General features: G+C 39.0%; 1 protein-coding gene across 1 annotated transcript; it reads right to left on the reverse strand.

Moving 5' to 3' along the window:
- Positions 1 to 1,180: 1,180 nt before the first annotated feature.
- Positions 1,181 to 10,180, reverse strand: rrm1 (ribonucleotide reductase M1 polypeptide). The gene is made up of 19 exons (XM_048166194.1): positions 9,945 to 10,180; positions 9,262 to 9,350; positions 7,065 to 7,242; positions 6,885 to 6,985; positions 6,747 to 6,806; positions 6,609 to 6,648; positions 6,352 to 6,514; positions 6,065 to 6,206; positions 5,891 to 5,974; positions 5,650 to 5,811; positions 5,019 to 5,098; positions 4,184 to 4,385; positions 3,943 to 4,092; positions 3,642 to 3,863; positions 3,486 to 3,562; positions 2,064 to 2,199; positions 1,887 to 1,982; positions 1,608 to 1,796; positions 1,181 to 1,522 (listed from the first exon to the last, which is right to left on the reverse strand). Exons 1-19 carry the CDS (start codon positions 9,961 to 9,963, stop codon positions 1,331 to 1,333), a joined length of 2,382 nt encoding a protein of 793 aa, XP_048022151.1. The 5' UTR covers positions 9,964 to 10,180; the 3' UTR covers positions 1,181 to 1,330.
- Between the last annotated feature and the right edge of the window lie 5,875 nt (positions 10,181 to 16,055).

Below are 16,055 nucleotides of genomic sequence, written 5' to 3' on the forward strand. Positions count from 1 at the left end.
GCCCCAAAAAAGGAATTGTCTTACAAGGCACAGCTTTAAATGCATTACTGTTTAAAGGTTTGGGGTCAGTGTAAGTCTCTTATCCTGACCAAGATTGCATTTGATCAAAATAAATGTTTTGTGACACTACAATTTAAAATAACAGTTTTCTATTTGAATATGTTTTAAGATGTGATTTATTCTTGTGAGGTCAAAGATGAATTTTCAGCATCATTACTCCAGTCTTCAGTCACATGATCCTTCAAAAATTATTCTAATATGCTGATTTGCTGCTCAAGAAACATTTATAATTATCAATGTTGAAAACAGTTGTGCTACTGCTTATATATATATATAAAACATACTTAGAGAGGCATTCTGGTTGCTTGGTCTTTTGCAATTAAAAAATTTGTAAATCACATAGATTTAATAATTATAGAAGTCATGTTGTGTCATTATTCCCAATCTTTTTAATTGGTTTAGGGACAGTACAGAATAGGACATCATAAAAACAGTAAACAATAAAATGTTATCCATTATTAATCCCTTACATGATCCCCCTCCCCGAAATCAATGTCAAAAATAAATAAAAAAGAAATAATATGAAAAATTATATATGTAATTTTGTGTCATTAAAAAAAATTAAATAAATAAATGTGCAGTGTTCTGTCCCCATAATAATAAGTAAAGTAACTGCTTTAATATAAATTAATTTACATGAATATCAAAAACCTGAATGCAGCCATGGTTAAAGCAATGCACAAGAGCATTTATAACCCCAGAGACCTCACGCACATGTTGCAGCTTGTTCAACACCTGCTGTTTGTGACAGCTGCTTCTCCCATGAGGTCACAACTATTCATTAACCAATCACCTGCAGCCTCAGACCCTCCCCATGCACCTCTACTGGAACGTCACACCTGTTCCCATAACCATAGGAATAATATGACAAGTTAATTCACAAAGGGTAATGCTGGTGGGATTACATCAGCTAACAATATCAACTATAAGGTGTTTGAATGTAAATAAGTTAAAATCAAAAATGACTCAGTATTTTATCAAACCTAAGAAAATTACATGTACCCTTCCAAAAATTATGTTTGCATATGACACTATATTACTTTGTGCCAGTATCGACAATTTATTGACCCTCAACCATAAGTTTTATGAAACGATCATATTCAAAAAAATCTGAACAAAGTTTGAAGTTTCCAAAAGTCTTTATTGTATACAGAAAAGTTAATACAAATATTTCTATATTTATTCTCTATGCCCGTTAAAAGCTGATTCTGTACAAGAGGAAAATGGTTAACCATCCTAATGATCCTCGCTGATGGCAGAGGAGTTCAGTTTATGAACCACACATCAGACACTCGTCACGGTTCTCCAGCGAGCACACCATAGCGGCTTTGTTGCGTTCTTTGGTTTCCTCCTCAGTGCTTGTACTTTTCTGCGTCTCCTTCAGTTTCTCTTTGTTGAGAGTGAACTGAATGGGATTGGCGGCTGGTTTAGTTCTCAGGTAGTACATTCCTGTTTTAAGACCCTGTGGAGAGAAGTAGACATACTATTTATCCATCGACTCTAATTTCTAAACTTTCAAATCCAGGCTCATGAAATATCTAGTTTACCAGCTTCCAGCCGTAGAAGTGCATGCTGGTCAGTTTGCCATAGTTGGGTTCAGCTATGTGGATGTTGAGGGACTGGCTCTGGTCAATATAGGCTCCTCGATCTGCAGCCATCTTTAAGACAGTCTTTTGAGAGATCTCCCACACCGTCTTATACAGCGCCTTCAGGTCATCTGGTATTGTGGGAATGTCCTGCAAAAAGAATGACATTTAGAAAGTGACACAAAGCAAAAAACAAAAAGTCAGTAATTAGTTTCATCTGGATTGCAAATGCCAACTAACCTGGATGGATCCATTCTGAGCAATTAGCTGATTTTTCATTTCCTCGTTCCAAAGTCCTCGTTCCGTGAGGTCCTTCAGAAGATGTGGGTTCACGATCTAGAGGTAAATTAAACTCACTAGTTAATTATGTACAAAGACAACAGTTCATCTCACGAATGTTCACGGTAACAGGTTTACCTGAAACTCTCCAGAAAGAACTCTGCGTGTGTAGAGGTTGCTGGTGTAGGCCTCGATTGACTCATTGTTGCCCAGGATCTGAGCTGTGGAGGCAGTGGGCATGGGAGACAGCAGCAGACTGTTACGCACACCATGCCTGGCAAAGAAAAATAATATTAATATGTGCATGCAATATAAAAATAAGTTTAGTGTGTGTGCATTATTATATATATATATATATATATATATATATATATATATATATATATATATATATATATATATATATATATATATATATATATATATATATATATATATAAAAAATGCACACACACTAAACTTATTTTTAGTGTAAATTGGACATTAAGATAAGAACTCGGGTGAATAGATTTAAAAAACAAAACAAAAAAAAAAACAAAAAAAAAAACAAACAAACAATAGAAATCACTTCACTTTGCATCCCCAGTTGACTACAGTAAGATTAGCAAAACATTTTTTATTACTTTATATTTTTAACTTTTTTTTTAAATGTTATGTTTAATTATGCAAATGAGGCATTATCTAATTAAACATCCACTCATTTGCATTTATTTCCAAAACAAAAATCTGAACATTGGATAAAGCTAGGTTCAAAATTAGTTGTGTCAAAACTACCGACTTCGGGGCCAAGTTGGTACTTAAATTTTAAAAATGTGTCGTTACAGACACACAGGAGCATTTGAACGCAGGCCCCGCTGATAGACGGCTGCCGTGTTCAAACGTTCCTGTGTGTCTGTGTAAGCGCTCGGTGAAGAGCGTCAAAGATGTCCATTTGTAACATGTTTTTGAAGAGTTGATCATTGGAGCCAATCACAGACATATCTGTTGTGCATGTGAACACAATGGCCAATCAGAGGTGTTTAAGAATCCGCTGAACAGTGCTCAAAATGCTAGGGAAAAATGCTGGTTCCGTCACATTTTAAAAATTTTAGCACCGATTTGGTACCGAAGTCGGTACTTTTAACAACAGTACATCGAAATTCTTGTTGAATTTTGACATATTAGTTAAAAGGTTTTTAAAGAGGGGATTTTGGATCTCTCTTTTCAATCACTCCATTAATCAAAAAATATTGCCAAAAAAACAATATTAGAAACAACATAAAATCAGGCAAATCTTTGCAATATAGATTGAATGAAACTAACATTTTTAATTTGTAAGTTTGTTTCCACAAGTTTAAAGTAACATGTTATGAAAAGCCAAAAAGCTCAATCTCAGTTGACCAGTGCATGAGATGTTTTTGCCTTAATTTCTTTAATTATATATTTGCATAATTGTTTTAAATGAATCCTAATTACTTGTTACTTAATATAATTAATTAAAACTTTTCCAGTAACAAATCTTTAAATTTCAAGTTGTCCAGAGAATTTTTGAGATTATGAATCATGCAAGCAGTTACTAACTTTGCGATCTTCTCCTTGAGTGCCGCCCAGTCCCACAGGTCTGTAGGTGTCCTTTCCCACATATCATACTGCAGGATCTGTGAAATCACACCAGGAACAATTAGAGCTGTGTAAAACCTTAACTAATATTCAATTTCAACATTATATCCAACTTACGCCCTTGCTCACAGGAGACCCAGCGTAGGTTTCATACGGTCCAAATTCTGCAGCCAGCTCACAGCTGGACTCCAGGGCAGCGTAGTACATGGTCTCAAAGATCTGTATGTTGAGAAGTTGAGCCTCTGCACTCTCAAAGGGGAAGCGCATGAGGATGAAGGTGTCGGCCAGACCCTGAACACCAATCCCGATGGGCCTGTGACGCTTGTTGGAGTTCTCTGCCTGTTGATTAAGAGATGATCAACCTCTGAAACGATTATAATAATGCAGGACGGCCAAAACAGAATAAACAGCACTTCACCTCTTTCACTGGGTAGTAGTTGATATCGATGATTTTGTTCAGGTTCCTCACAATGACCTTTGTAACAGAGGCCAACTTCTGAAAGTCAAAAGTTCGTTCTGAGGTGACGTACATGTTAAGTGCGATGGATGCCAGGTTGCAAACAGCCACCTACAAGAGAGTTGGGTTCTTCGTGAATGCACTTTTCAATAAAGTCAACAATAAGCTATATTATTGTGTAGGTATTCTGCACTCTCTTTACCTCATCCTTACTGGTATACTCTACTATCTCTGTGCACAGGTTACTGCATTTGATAGTGCCCAGGTTCTGCTGGTTGGTCTTGCGGTTGCAGGCATCCTTGTAAACCATGTAGGGTGTGCCGGTCTCTGTCTGAGACTCAATGATGGCATACCACAGCTGCTGAGCTTTCACCACACGCCTAGATTTACCCTCCCGCTCATACCTGGAACAAAAGAACATTGAATGATTAATAATAACTTTCATAGTTTTACAGTAGTAGCATTAAAGGAATGTAATTTTCGCAGCTAAAGTTCGCTTATTCAAAACAAAGCGCAGCTTGATGATGCCATGAATGAGCATGAACGTTGTCGTCTTCATATCCACAGCCAATTTAAAGGAATTGGGCAAAAATCACGTTCATGGATGAGATAACATTTTACTAACGTTACGGTGGTACGAAGCAGGACGGGTCAGGGGCCGCGGGAGCGAAAGCTAATCATAGACCTGCGATGCACGCTGATCTCTTTTATTATGCTCATGCTGCAGTTGGCTGCTTCCGCTCTTTGCGCTGCGTATGTGGGGTAACGCAACACTGCTTTACATGGTTAAAACAATCATACTGAATACATTTGAGTTTGTTGAAAGTTATAACTCATATAATAATATGTCATCGACAGGTGACGCAATGACACGCTCCTTGTCCTGGTTAAAATTGCTGATTTTTCTGGATTTAAACATTGTTGGAAACGTTTGGGATGATGCAAGTACACAAGTCAACAAAATATAACATTGTTCTTGTGGTTTTTGAATATTTTAATCTAAAAATCGTACATATTGTGCTTTAATATTTTCATACCCTGTGTAGAGCTTCTCAAATTCCTCACCCCAGCACTCATCCAGCCCGGGACAGTCATTGGGGCACATCAGAGACCAGTCCTACATGAGATGGGAGCAGCAACATTTAACATCTGAACAAAATTGGATTGGTTATATATTGGCTATGTATACACAATCACAGCCATTCAAATTATGTAGCTTTTTTTGAAAGTCTCTTTTGCTTTCCAAGGCTACAGTTAATTATTAAAAAAATACTGTAAAACAGTAATATTGTGAAATATTACAGCAATTTAAAATAACTATTTTAATATATTTTAAAAAAGTTATTTATTCATGTGATGGTAAAGCTGAATTTTCAGCATCATGACTCCAATCTTTAGTGTCACATGATCCTTCAGAAATCATTCTAATATGCTGATTTGCTGCTCAAGAAACATTTCTTATCAATATTGTGACAGTTGTGCTGCTTAATATTTGTGGAAACGGCAATATATTTTTTTCCAGGGTTCTTTGATGAATAGAAAGGTAAGAAAAAAAAAAAAAAAAGAATGTTGAATCCTTGCAAATCCAGAAATCCTTGCTGAATAAAAGATATATCTGATATTGCAGATATATCTCAAAGTATTCTCAATAGTTTAAAGTGTGCTCACCCCATTGGTCTCCACTCGCTTCATAAACAGATCTGGGATCCAGAGGGCGCAAAACAGATCTCTAGCTCTCTGTTCCTCTTTTCCAGTATTCTTTTTAAGCTCTAGGAAGTCAAAAATGTCATAATGCCAGGGCTCCAGGTACATGGCAAAAGCTCCTGGTCTCTGAGTGAGGAGGAGAGAAAATGTCAGTCTTCCAAACCAAACCTGAGTATCCTTGACAATCACATGTAAAATGTTTTACCTTATTTCCTCCTTGGTCCACATAGCGTGCTGTGTTATTGTAGACACGAAGCATAGGAACCAAGCCATTTGAGTTGCCATTTGTCTAAATGACAAAAGACATGAAGTAAACCCAACTGCTGAGTTTTAAAGTACCATTGGAGTAAATCTAAAGCAGAAGATGAAGAAAACTCACCCCTGCAATGTAGCTGCCAGTGGCTCTAATGCAGCTCACAGCCACCCCGATACCTCCGGCAGACTTAGAGATGAGGGCACACTGCTTCAGTGTGTCATAGATCCCCTCAATGCTGTCATCTTTCATAGCAAGCAGGAAGCAACTAGACATTTGACAAAAGGAAGATGCTTGTATTATGCATACAGTACTCTACTGACTTTGCCAACAGTAAACAGGAAAACATTTGCTTTGAAAAACTGCCCCCTTGTGTCTGACTGCTGTATAGTGACTGTTTTCCTGGTGTTCACCTGGAGAGCTGTGGCCGGTTGGTGCCAGCATTAAAGAGCGTAGGAGAAGCATGAGTGAACCACTTCTCAGACAGCAGGTTGTAGGTTTCAATAGCTGCTGCAATGTCCTCCTTATGGATACCCACGGACACTCTCATCAGCATGTGCTGTGGCCGCTCAGCAACTGAAAAATGAAGGGGTCATGGTGTCACAGGAATGTTTTCCATTCAGGTCAGTCTCTTATTTGCATACAGTAGATTTAATTTAAACCAATTTACCCTTTCCATTGATCTTCAGCAGATATGAGCGTTCCAATGTCTAAAAGAAAGATTTAAAAACTGGGATTAACACCACAAAATTACTTTCACAGAAACATTAAAGTGTATATTCCGCATATTCTCTTATTTCAGAATTACCTTGAAGCCAAAGAAGTTGTAAGAGAAATCTCTATCAAAAATGATGGCTGAGTTGAGGCGCTAGGAAAATACAGAAAAATTACATTAATTATAAACACTAAACACAAAATGTGACTTTTTGACAGGAAAAAGACTTACATCTTTGTTGGCCAAAACAATATCAAGGGTTTCTTTAGAAATCATAGGTGAGTGGCGGTCGTTTAGGGGATTCACATAGTTGTAGAGGTCCTCCATAACCTCTGCAAATAAAAGCATTAATTAATTATAGACTGTGAAGTGTCACATAGACATGAAACGGGTGATCGTATGGCAACTCACCACTGAAGACCTTCTTAGTTTCTTTGTGAAGGTTGGACACAGCGATGCGGGCTGCCAGGATGGCATAGTCAGGGTGTTTGGTGGTGAGGGTGGCAGCGGTCTCAGCAGCCAGGGTGTCCAGCTCTACTGTGGTGACGCCGCTGTAAAGGCCCTGAATCACCTTCATTGTGATTTGAGTCTGCAAAGCAAAACCCATGTGGTTTTTTGGGTCAGAGCTTTACATTTAGCTTCTTGGAAAATGCTTCTTTAATGGAATAACTGCCCCTATTATGGATTTTTGAAAATTACCTTTCATGCAGTGTGTAATGTACTTGTATGTGAACGTAAACAATCTGCAAAGTTGTAAAGCTGAAAGTTATTGAAAGAGTCTACTCTGAGCCGCTTAAACGAGTCGTTTGTAATTCAAATCCCATTTCCTCTAAGTTCACTCGTCACAAGTTAACACATTTGCATAATGCCTGCCTACGTTCTGCGTGGACATCCCATGAAAACTTGAACCACTCTCAAACGCTGTAGCTCGCTAGTGTGGATAACATGTCAAAAAGACTATGCTCTGCGCTGTGAAAGGAAATTCAGTTTCTTTTCCAAAATATGAGGATGAGAATAATCAGTGGTTAAAGATGGGACAGTTCCTGCTTTATTTGGACCAACTTGCTCCTCAGAATCACAACCTGTAAGTGTGATAAATTATTGATGTATTTTATACTGAGTGTCGAAAATACAGAGTTTTGCATTTTGTCTAAATTGTGTCCAATTAACTCACGTTATTACTTTCTTACTGAAATACTTCGGCTAATCAGCTGATGGTGAGGAACTACAGTTGCAACATCTCATGATGAACATCAAACAGAGAAATGTCCTGCTCAAGTCGTCCTTGTGATAGAGGTTCGGGTTGAATAACTAGCGCTTCCAATATTTCATCATCAGACTCACGCTCAGATTGATATAGTAAAATCAATGCCATCGTTACTGTCTTTACAGTGTGCACAATCACTGACCTTTAGGAAGCCTACGGAGCTGAATCAGTTATGGTAATGGGTGTTTGTTTCTGACTTGTGTTTTAAGAGGCAGACCAATCGCAACAGAATGGGCCGTCTGGCCAATCAGATCCAAGCAGGCTCGCAGAAAAAAGGGATTTAGAGAGACTGATTCATCCGACGAGTCGTTTGAAAATCATTGAAAAATGTGGTGATGCACATTGTATGTATTATGAGAAGATGATGCATGATGCATGTAAACCTGTTGTAGAAGACCTCCTAAACAGAATTAGGAACCTTTCAGATAACATAATAGGGGCACTTTAATACAGGGCCATAAGGAAGTTTCTAGGCATTATGTTTGTGAGTAGCCAAAACAGTTTGATGCACTGTTTAAATATTACTAGGGTGTTGGCTCTTCTAACAGAAGTCGGAAGTGGCCTATTATGGATCTACTGTTTGATGAATAACTATTTAGGGGAAGTTGTGGCCTAATGATTATGGAGTCAGACTCGTAACCTTAAGGTTGAAGGTTAAATTTTCAATACCGGCAGGAAAAGACTTGAGCAAGACACCCAACACCTAATCACTCCCCGGGCACCACAGCAAAAATGGCTGCCCACTGCTCTTGGGGTGTGTGTGTGTTCACTACTCTCTTCTCCTAATGTGTGTGCACTAACTGGATGGTTTAAATGCATTGGACAAATTCCCAGTATGGGTTACCATACTTGGCCTTCACGTCACCTATTATTTGTATTATGTGACTAGGCCAAGGGTTTTCAAATTGGATGGGAGGTCCCTCGCACGAGGATAATCATATTTGCGGGCTGTGGCATCTAAGAGATTGAAAACCCCTGGACTACGCAATGGATGATTGTGGAAATTGTAACAAATTTAAGATACTTGGGTAAAGTTGGTTTTATATTCACACATTCGGACTTCTGATAAATTCAGACTTTCAAATAAATGTGCAATAAATTAATGTTTGCGAATTTTAAGCAGCGACATGATATTGACAACCAACGATTGTCAACTTACAACATTTTTCACAGTAGATCAAAATAGGCAAGTATTGTTTTAATGGCATATTTACTTGTGAATATCCACTGAATGTCCAATGTAGTGTGATTAACAAGGTTATTGAATACGGATGTCCGAATGTGCGAATATAAAACCAACTTTACCCAAGTGCAGACGTTTTAATGCATTTCATAACTTACTGGATCAACAAAGTCAGAGTTGAGTCCATAGCAAAGTTTCTGGATGCGTGATGTGATTTTGTCAAACATTACACGCTCCTGGCGCCCATCTGAGACAAGAAAAACAAAAACACCAGATAAATAAACCCATTTTGACTCTTTAACATTTAAAATACATTAAAACCACTAATAAAGAATACATGGACATGATATGAACTGCAAATAAAGATATGAAATGTGCATGAAAAATATGCTGCTTATGAATTGTGGCTTAACAAATTTAAGCTATCAAAACCGGTCACTTGATGTATATTTAGCATTAGCCGCTATGACCTAGTTGCGGTTGGCGCCAACTTTGAGTTAACAAAGAGAAGTGTCTCCTGGCGCTGCTAACAAAAATGCATTTCATTCTCAAAGATTACGCTATATAGTTGGAAAATTCAATATAGTAACAGCCAGTAAATCTGCGACCTTATCCAAGATTTAAAATGAACAACAGATTTCACGTTACATTTGTCTTTTTACGTGTAGACACTGCAACACGATTAAGGTCAATAAATGTTTGGTTTACAGACTTGCCACCATTTTGGTTAATATTGAGAACATCACACAAACAGTAGTTACACTTTTATTAGCATATAAATTGTACATTTTCAGACTATATTTCCAATGAACAGGTAATTGGAGGATGAGTGGGACTTTACCTCGCTTGATCACGTGCATGATTTAGGTCTCCGGTAGACAGCACACCAACAAAAAATACAAAAACGTAAAAAAGCAGGTGTTATTTGAGAATAAAGTGTTGTTCTGCTGACCGGTCTCTCAGCTGCTCCTGCAGACTGTTGTTGTGAACAAGTGCTGAGCGCGCGAATCGAACCCGCCAGAAAGGTCTTCCGGAACAAGAATCTTAGCCAATGGGCTTTCGCTCCTTCTTCTTCGTCATCAGAGTCACTAGACAACAGAAGAGGGTGATGTAACTTGATCGTTTTAAAAAAAAATTTAAGTATCAAAAATTCAAAAATGAAACGTCATATAACTGAACAGCTGAAAATACCTACTTACAGGAGTGTAAATGTACATTGTATTAAAGTTAAAGTACATATACTCAAAAATGTTACTTATTTAAAGTCGTCATGAAATCAAAATTGACCCTATTTACTTTGTAAGCGCATATTACTAGTCTTGTGGTGAATTATTAATCCGTGCAAGTTAATACACAGAAAAAAATAGTTTGTCGTGGTAATCTTTAATCAAAATCTGAAAAGTTACTTCCGGAGCGCATTTAGGCCACGCCCACATTGGGGATGACGTATTTTTGTAGGCCAACCCGGAAGTTAGCGGCTCACGGGTTCCCTCGATCGAAAGCATATGCATTTTTCCCATAGACTTTTGGAAAATTGCAAAAAAATAAGCTCTGTGTTTAACAAGGGTTATGACGCTTACATGTTTTGTCTATCAAGATAATCTTTACAATTTAACACAACATTTATACGTTTTGAAGCCTAAATAAAGTCGTCAGATATAAAAAGCTGACAGTAGGCTATAAACGGACTACATCACCATGGTCACGGATCAACGTCACCAAGCTTCCTCAAACTTTATTTAAAAAAACAACTTTATTTAAAAACTTGCTGGCTGATTATGATCTTCGCTGTAAATGAATACTTATCCACTTTTTCATGAGAAATGCTGTCCAAATGTCCTGTTTGTCATGATGACGTCTAAAGTCTCCGCCAAAGGAAATAGTCCCTTTTAGCAACTTGTTAGCAACCTCCGTTTTTAAGACACAATAAAGGTTTAAAAAAATCACAAGCAGGTTATAACTGGTGTGTTTTATGTCATAGATCAAATCGTGAAAATATTTAGAGGCTTTGTTAACCACAGACTTTATTTCAGGCGATTTAGCAAAAACCCATTCAAAAAACCCATAAGTTGCGTCCCAAATGACACACTATACACTATGTACTTGTGCATTGTGCACTCACCCATGTAGTGCGTGAATTGTATAAGGTTATTTTGTCATTTAACATCGGAGTCTGACAGTCCCTTCCCCTCCACTACGTAATTAAAGCTGCAACAGTTGAGTGCATGAAGTGTCCAACATTCCACACTTAGTTTTTTCCGTTAATTTAGTGCATCATCCGGGTATTTAAAGTACACTTTTTCTTTTTGGGATTCTCTGTGTGAACGCACTAATTGCACTATTTATACTTAAAAACGTCATAGAATAGTGCATAAGTACACGAATTAGGATGCACCTATAGACTTTAGTTAGATGGAACCGGAAGTCCTAAAATGCTAACTCGCTTCCGGGTTTTGCCTACAAAAATACGTCATTCCTGAGGTACTCTATTGACTTTGTACTGCGTGAAGCTGCCTCCTTGTCATTCTGACTTATAACAAAAAACAGAACAAACACTGATATGTGACAAGGTGTACAGCAAACAAAAAAAAAAAAAAACAGAAAAAAGTTTTTATAAGCTATCAAACCGTAAAAGCCAGCCTTTAAGGAGACAAAAGTGGATACAGGCCATAAGACGTGAAGCATAAGCAGGAAGAATGGGTAAATTGTGGGATCCTGACACTTAGTATACCTATGTGTGCAGTAAACATTTTGTCACTGTTAAGTCAAATGTCCAAATGTCAGTTTTATATATATTATATTTCCTGTCGCCGATTATGTTCCCCTCCGGTGGGAGTAGTTCTCAGTGTAATTTAACATGTCGCACTCTGTCTCAATTGCCTGTATTCACTTTTGAGTCCTTAAACGCTTGTTTTTTGCTGTACACCTTGTCACATAGCAGCTTTTAGACAATGTTCTGTTTTTTGTTATAAGTCAGAAATGACAAGGAGGCAGCTTCACGCAATACAAAGTCAATGGAGACGGTTGGATTGTTTTCCCCCCGGTGGGCGTGTTTTCAGATTATTATGACGCGTTGCGCTCTGTCTCTATGAGCGAGAGATGGAGAGGAGGAGCGCTAGCTAAAGTAAAACCCTGCCCTCTTTTCAATATTCCGTTTCACTTGGAAATACGTCACAACACTGGAGAAAAGTCAATTGCAACTTCCGGTTTATTTTTTTAAAATGGAAAGATTGCGGGTTCAACTCGCAATACCAGCAGGAAATGACTGAGGTGCTCTTGAGCAAGGCACCTAACCCCGAATCGCGCCCCAATCGGTCCCCGGGCTGCCCACTGCTCCGTGTGTGTGTGTTCACTATTCACTACTCCTAATGTGTTTGTACTAAATTGTATGGGTTAAATGCAGAGGACAAATTCCAAGTATGGGTTACTATACAAAGCCTTCACACGTCACTTTTACTTTCTCTGACGATGTGTTTACTGGCACGAAGGCAGGACAACCTGTCACTCACATGACATCACAGCAATAGCAAACAAGTGATCCAACCATCTAATCAATTCCCAATGGACAAAATCAAGTCCCATCCTTGACCATGGTCTCTGCATGCAAATGAGCACATTTTAATTAGTTAACACCTAATTTGCATATCAATGTGGTGATTGTGAAGACATTATTATACACAAATTTGACTGTATTCACCTGTAGTGTCTCCGTTACTTTCTCTCGAGGAAGAAAAAGGGCAGGTGCTCAAGTCACCTTTGATGTCTGTGTGTGCACGTGCCTGACAACCACTGTACAATTTGACAGATGCTGTCATTACAGTTGTTGTCCAGTGGGGTACACTGGTTACTTGAAAAGATGTCTGAAGAAATGTATTTTGATTCTGTACAGTTAAAAAACTAAACACACTATATGGACAAAAGTATTGAAACACACCTCTTAATGTTTGAATTCAAATGTTTCAATCAGACCTATTAGGTGTATAAAATCAAACATTTGTGAAAGAAAAGGGTCATTAAGAAGAGCTTAGTGAATCCTACTGTGATAGGATGCTTTCTTTGCAATAAGACTTTTTGTGAAATGTCATCCCTGCTAGATATTCCACAGTCAACTGTAAGTGATATTATTGGAAAATGGAAGTGTTTAGGAACAGAAGCAACTCGTCCATGAAGTGTAAGAAGTCACAGAGTGGGGTCACCAAGTGCTGAGGTGCATGGTGTGTAAAAGTCACCAAAGTTCTGCTGATTCCATAGCTGAAGAGTTCCAAACTTCCAATGGCATTAGCACAAAAACTGTGCGGTGGGAGCTTCATGGAATGGGTCACATCAAGCCTCATATCACCAAGTACAATGCCAAGCGTCGGGTGGAGTGATGTAAAGCATGGCGCCACTGGACTCTAGAGCAGTGAAAACATGTTCTGTGAAATGATGAATCACACTTGTCTGTTTGGCAATCTGATGGGCGAGTCTGGGTTTAACGGCTGCCAAGAGAACATTACCTGCCTGACTGCATTGTACCAACTGTAAAGTTTGGTGGAGGAGGGACAATGGGGCTGATTTCAGGGGTTGGGCTATAGGCCCTTTACAGCCAATGAAGGAAAAAACTTAATGCTTCAGCATACCAAGACATTTTGGACAATGCTATGCTTCCAACTTTGTGGGAACAGTTTGGGGAAGGCCCTTTTCTATTCCACCGTGACTGTGCCCCAGAGCACAAAGCAAGTTCTTCTGTGGAAGAACTGATCTCAACCCGACTGAACACCTTTGGGATGAACTGCAACGGAGCCTTCTTGTACAACATTAGTGCTGTGACCTCACAAATGCTCTGCTGGATGAATGGGCAAAATTTCCCACAGACAGAAACACTCCAAAATCTTGTGGAAAGCCTTCCCAAAAGAGTGGAAGCTGTTATAACTGCAAAGAGGGGAACAACTCACATTAATTTCTGTGTATTTAGAATGTGATGTCTTTAAAGGGAGGTGTCTAATGTTATTTCATGTATTATGACTTATTTACACTGTTAAAGAGTTGGATTTTCTGTGCCAAATACACTCCTTCAGAGTTTGTACATATGTTTCAGAAAGTTTTTTTTCGAGTATGGCCCTGTATTATGTAATAAAGGGCGGAATTCCTTGTACGGGCACTTCTCCTGGAAGAGCACGCGCAAGGGGGTAGGATTTCAAGGTGGATTCCAGGAGGAAAATGTAGTAAAACTTTAAAACTAGTCAAAAAATACAACATTTTTATCATCTAATGTACATACACATTTTTATCTTGCTCTTGATTAGTTTAACTGTTAAAGTAATAAATTAAATGCAGACATTAGTCTACATATTTAGCCTTTCGGTAACCTACTCTAAAGTAAAAAGAAATTTTGGTGCCATAAAACAATCCCTAAACAGCTGTAAATATCCAACAAAAGTATATTTAATTCAAAACCCATATTCTTTCTATCAACATGTCCCTTTAGAGCCTCCGTAGAGCACTGGAAATCCAGATTTGGTGATCCTGAAAAGTTCCTATCCGGATCAGATTGATCCAATCCGATGTTGCTTTAAAAAACTGGCTCCAAAAGTAAGATGGATTACGTGATCATGGATTGCAAAAAAAGGATTACTAAATCCGGATCAATTTTATCCGGATTAAACCTTTTGAAAAACCGGGCCCAGGTGTCCCAATACTTTTGTCCATATAGTGTATAAATTTACTGTGTATAAACTTACTGTAGCAACACCTTGTGGCCAGATATAGCAACATTTCCAGGGGATCAGGGTTTGACTGGTTAGCATCTGCCAGTTAACCTCTGCTGGTAGTTATTGTAACTACATGCTATGAGGTAGGGTAGATGTTTTACCAGTGCCCAGTTTTTGAAAGTCTCTTTAAAGTGATAGGAGACCTATGAATCCAAGAGAAAGCTGTCTGTTAGCATTCGCATTCGCTTTTTTTTTTATGGAATATTGCAGTATTTATTATAAATGATTTATCCATGCAAATCATTATCTCTATTTTATTTTTTTTTAATTCATGTGCCCTCATAATCTTTAATCAAAATAAATTCCCTTCCCTCCTAGTAGCTCCTCACTGCAGAACACGAGATCAAGGATCCAGATCCAGGGAGTGGAGACGGGTAGGTTCAGGGATCAGGGGGTGGAGACGGGTAGGTTCAGGGATAAGGGGGTGGAGACGGGAAGGTTCAGGGATAAGGGGGTGGAGACGGGTAGGTTCAGGGATAAGGGGGTGGAGACGGGAAGGTTCAGGGATAAGGGGGTGGAGACGGGTAGGTTCAGGGATCAGGGGGTGGAGACGGGTAGATTCAGGGATCAGGGGTGGAGACGAGTAGGTTCAGGGATAAGGGGGTGGAGACGGGAAGGTTCAGGGATAAGGGGGTGGAGACGGGTAGGTTTAGGGATCAGGAAGTGGAGACGGGTAGATTCAGGGATCAGGGGGTGGAGACGGCTAGGTTCAGGGATAAGGGGGTGGAGACGGGAAGGTTTAGGGATAAGGGGGTGGAGACGGGTAGGTTCAGGGATAAGGGGGTGGAGACGGGTAGGTTCAGGGATAAGGGGGTGGAGACGGGAAGGTTCAGGGATAAGGGGGTGGAGACGGGTAGGTTTAGGGATCAGGGAGTGGAGACGGGTAGATTCAGGGATCAAGGGGTGGAGACGGGTAGGTTCAGGGATAAGGGGGTGGAGATGGGAAGGTTCAGGGATAAGGGGGTGGAGACGGGTAGGTTTAGGGATTTAAGAAAAGTTGCAAGTTCCATTTCATGTCAACTTTAAAATCTTTGTTCACAGGTGTGTCCTTGTGGTGCCATCAGCCAATTATCATTGCCATGAGCTGCATGGAAATTAATGAATTTCCATAGACCAACATTACAGCTCAGATGACAACAAGAACAAAAGAGTGTTCCCATTCTTGCAAAATTTTGAAAGAGGCCCAACACAACAAAATTAGC

Source organism: Megalobrama amblycephala, linkage group LG18 (genome assembly GCF_018812025.1).
Source record: "Megalobrama amblycephala isolate DHTTF-2021 linkage group LG18, ASM1881202v1, whole genome shotgun sequence".
Classification (NCBI taxonomy): Eukaryota; Metazoa; Chordata; class Actinopteri; order Cypriniformes; family Xenocyprididae; genus Megalobrama; species Megalobrama amblycephala.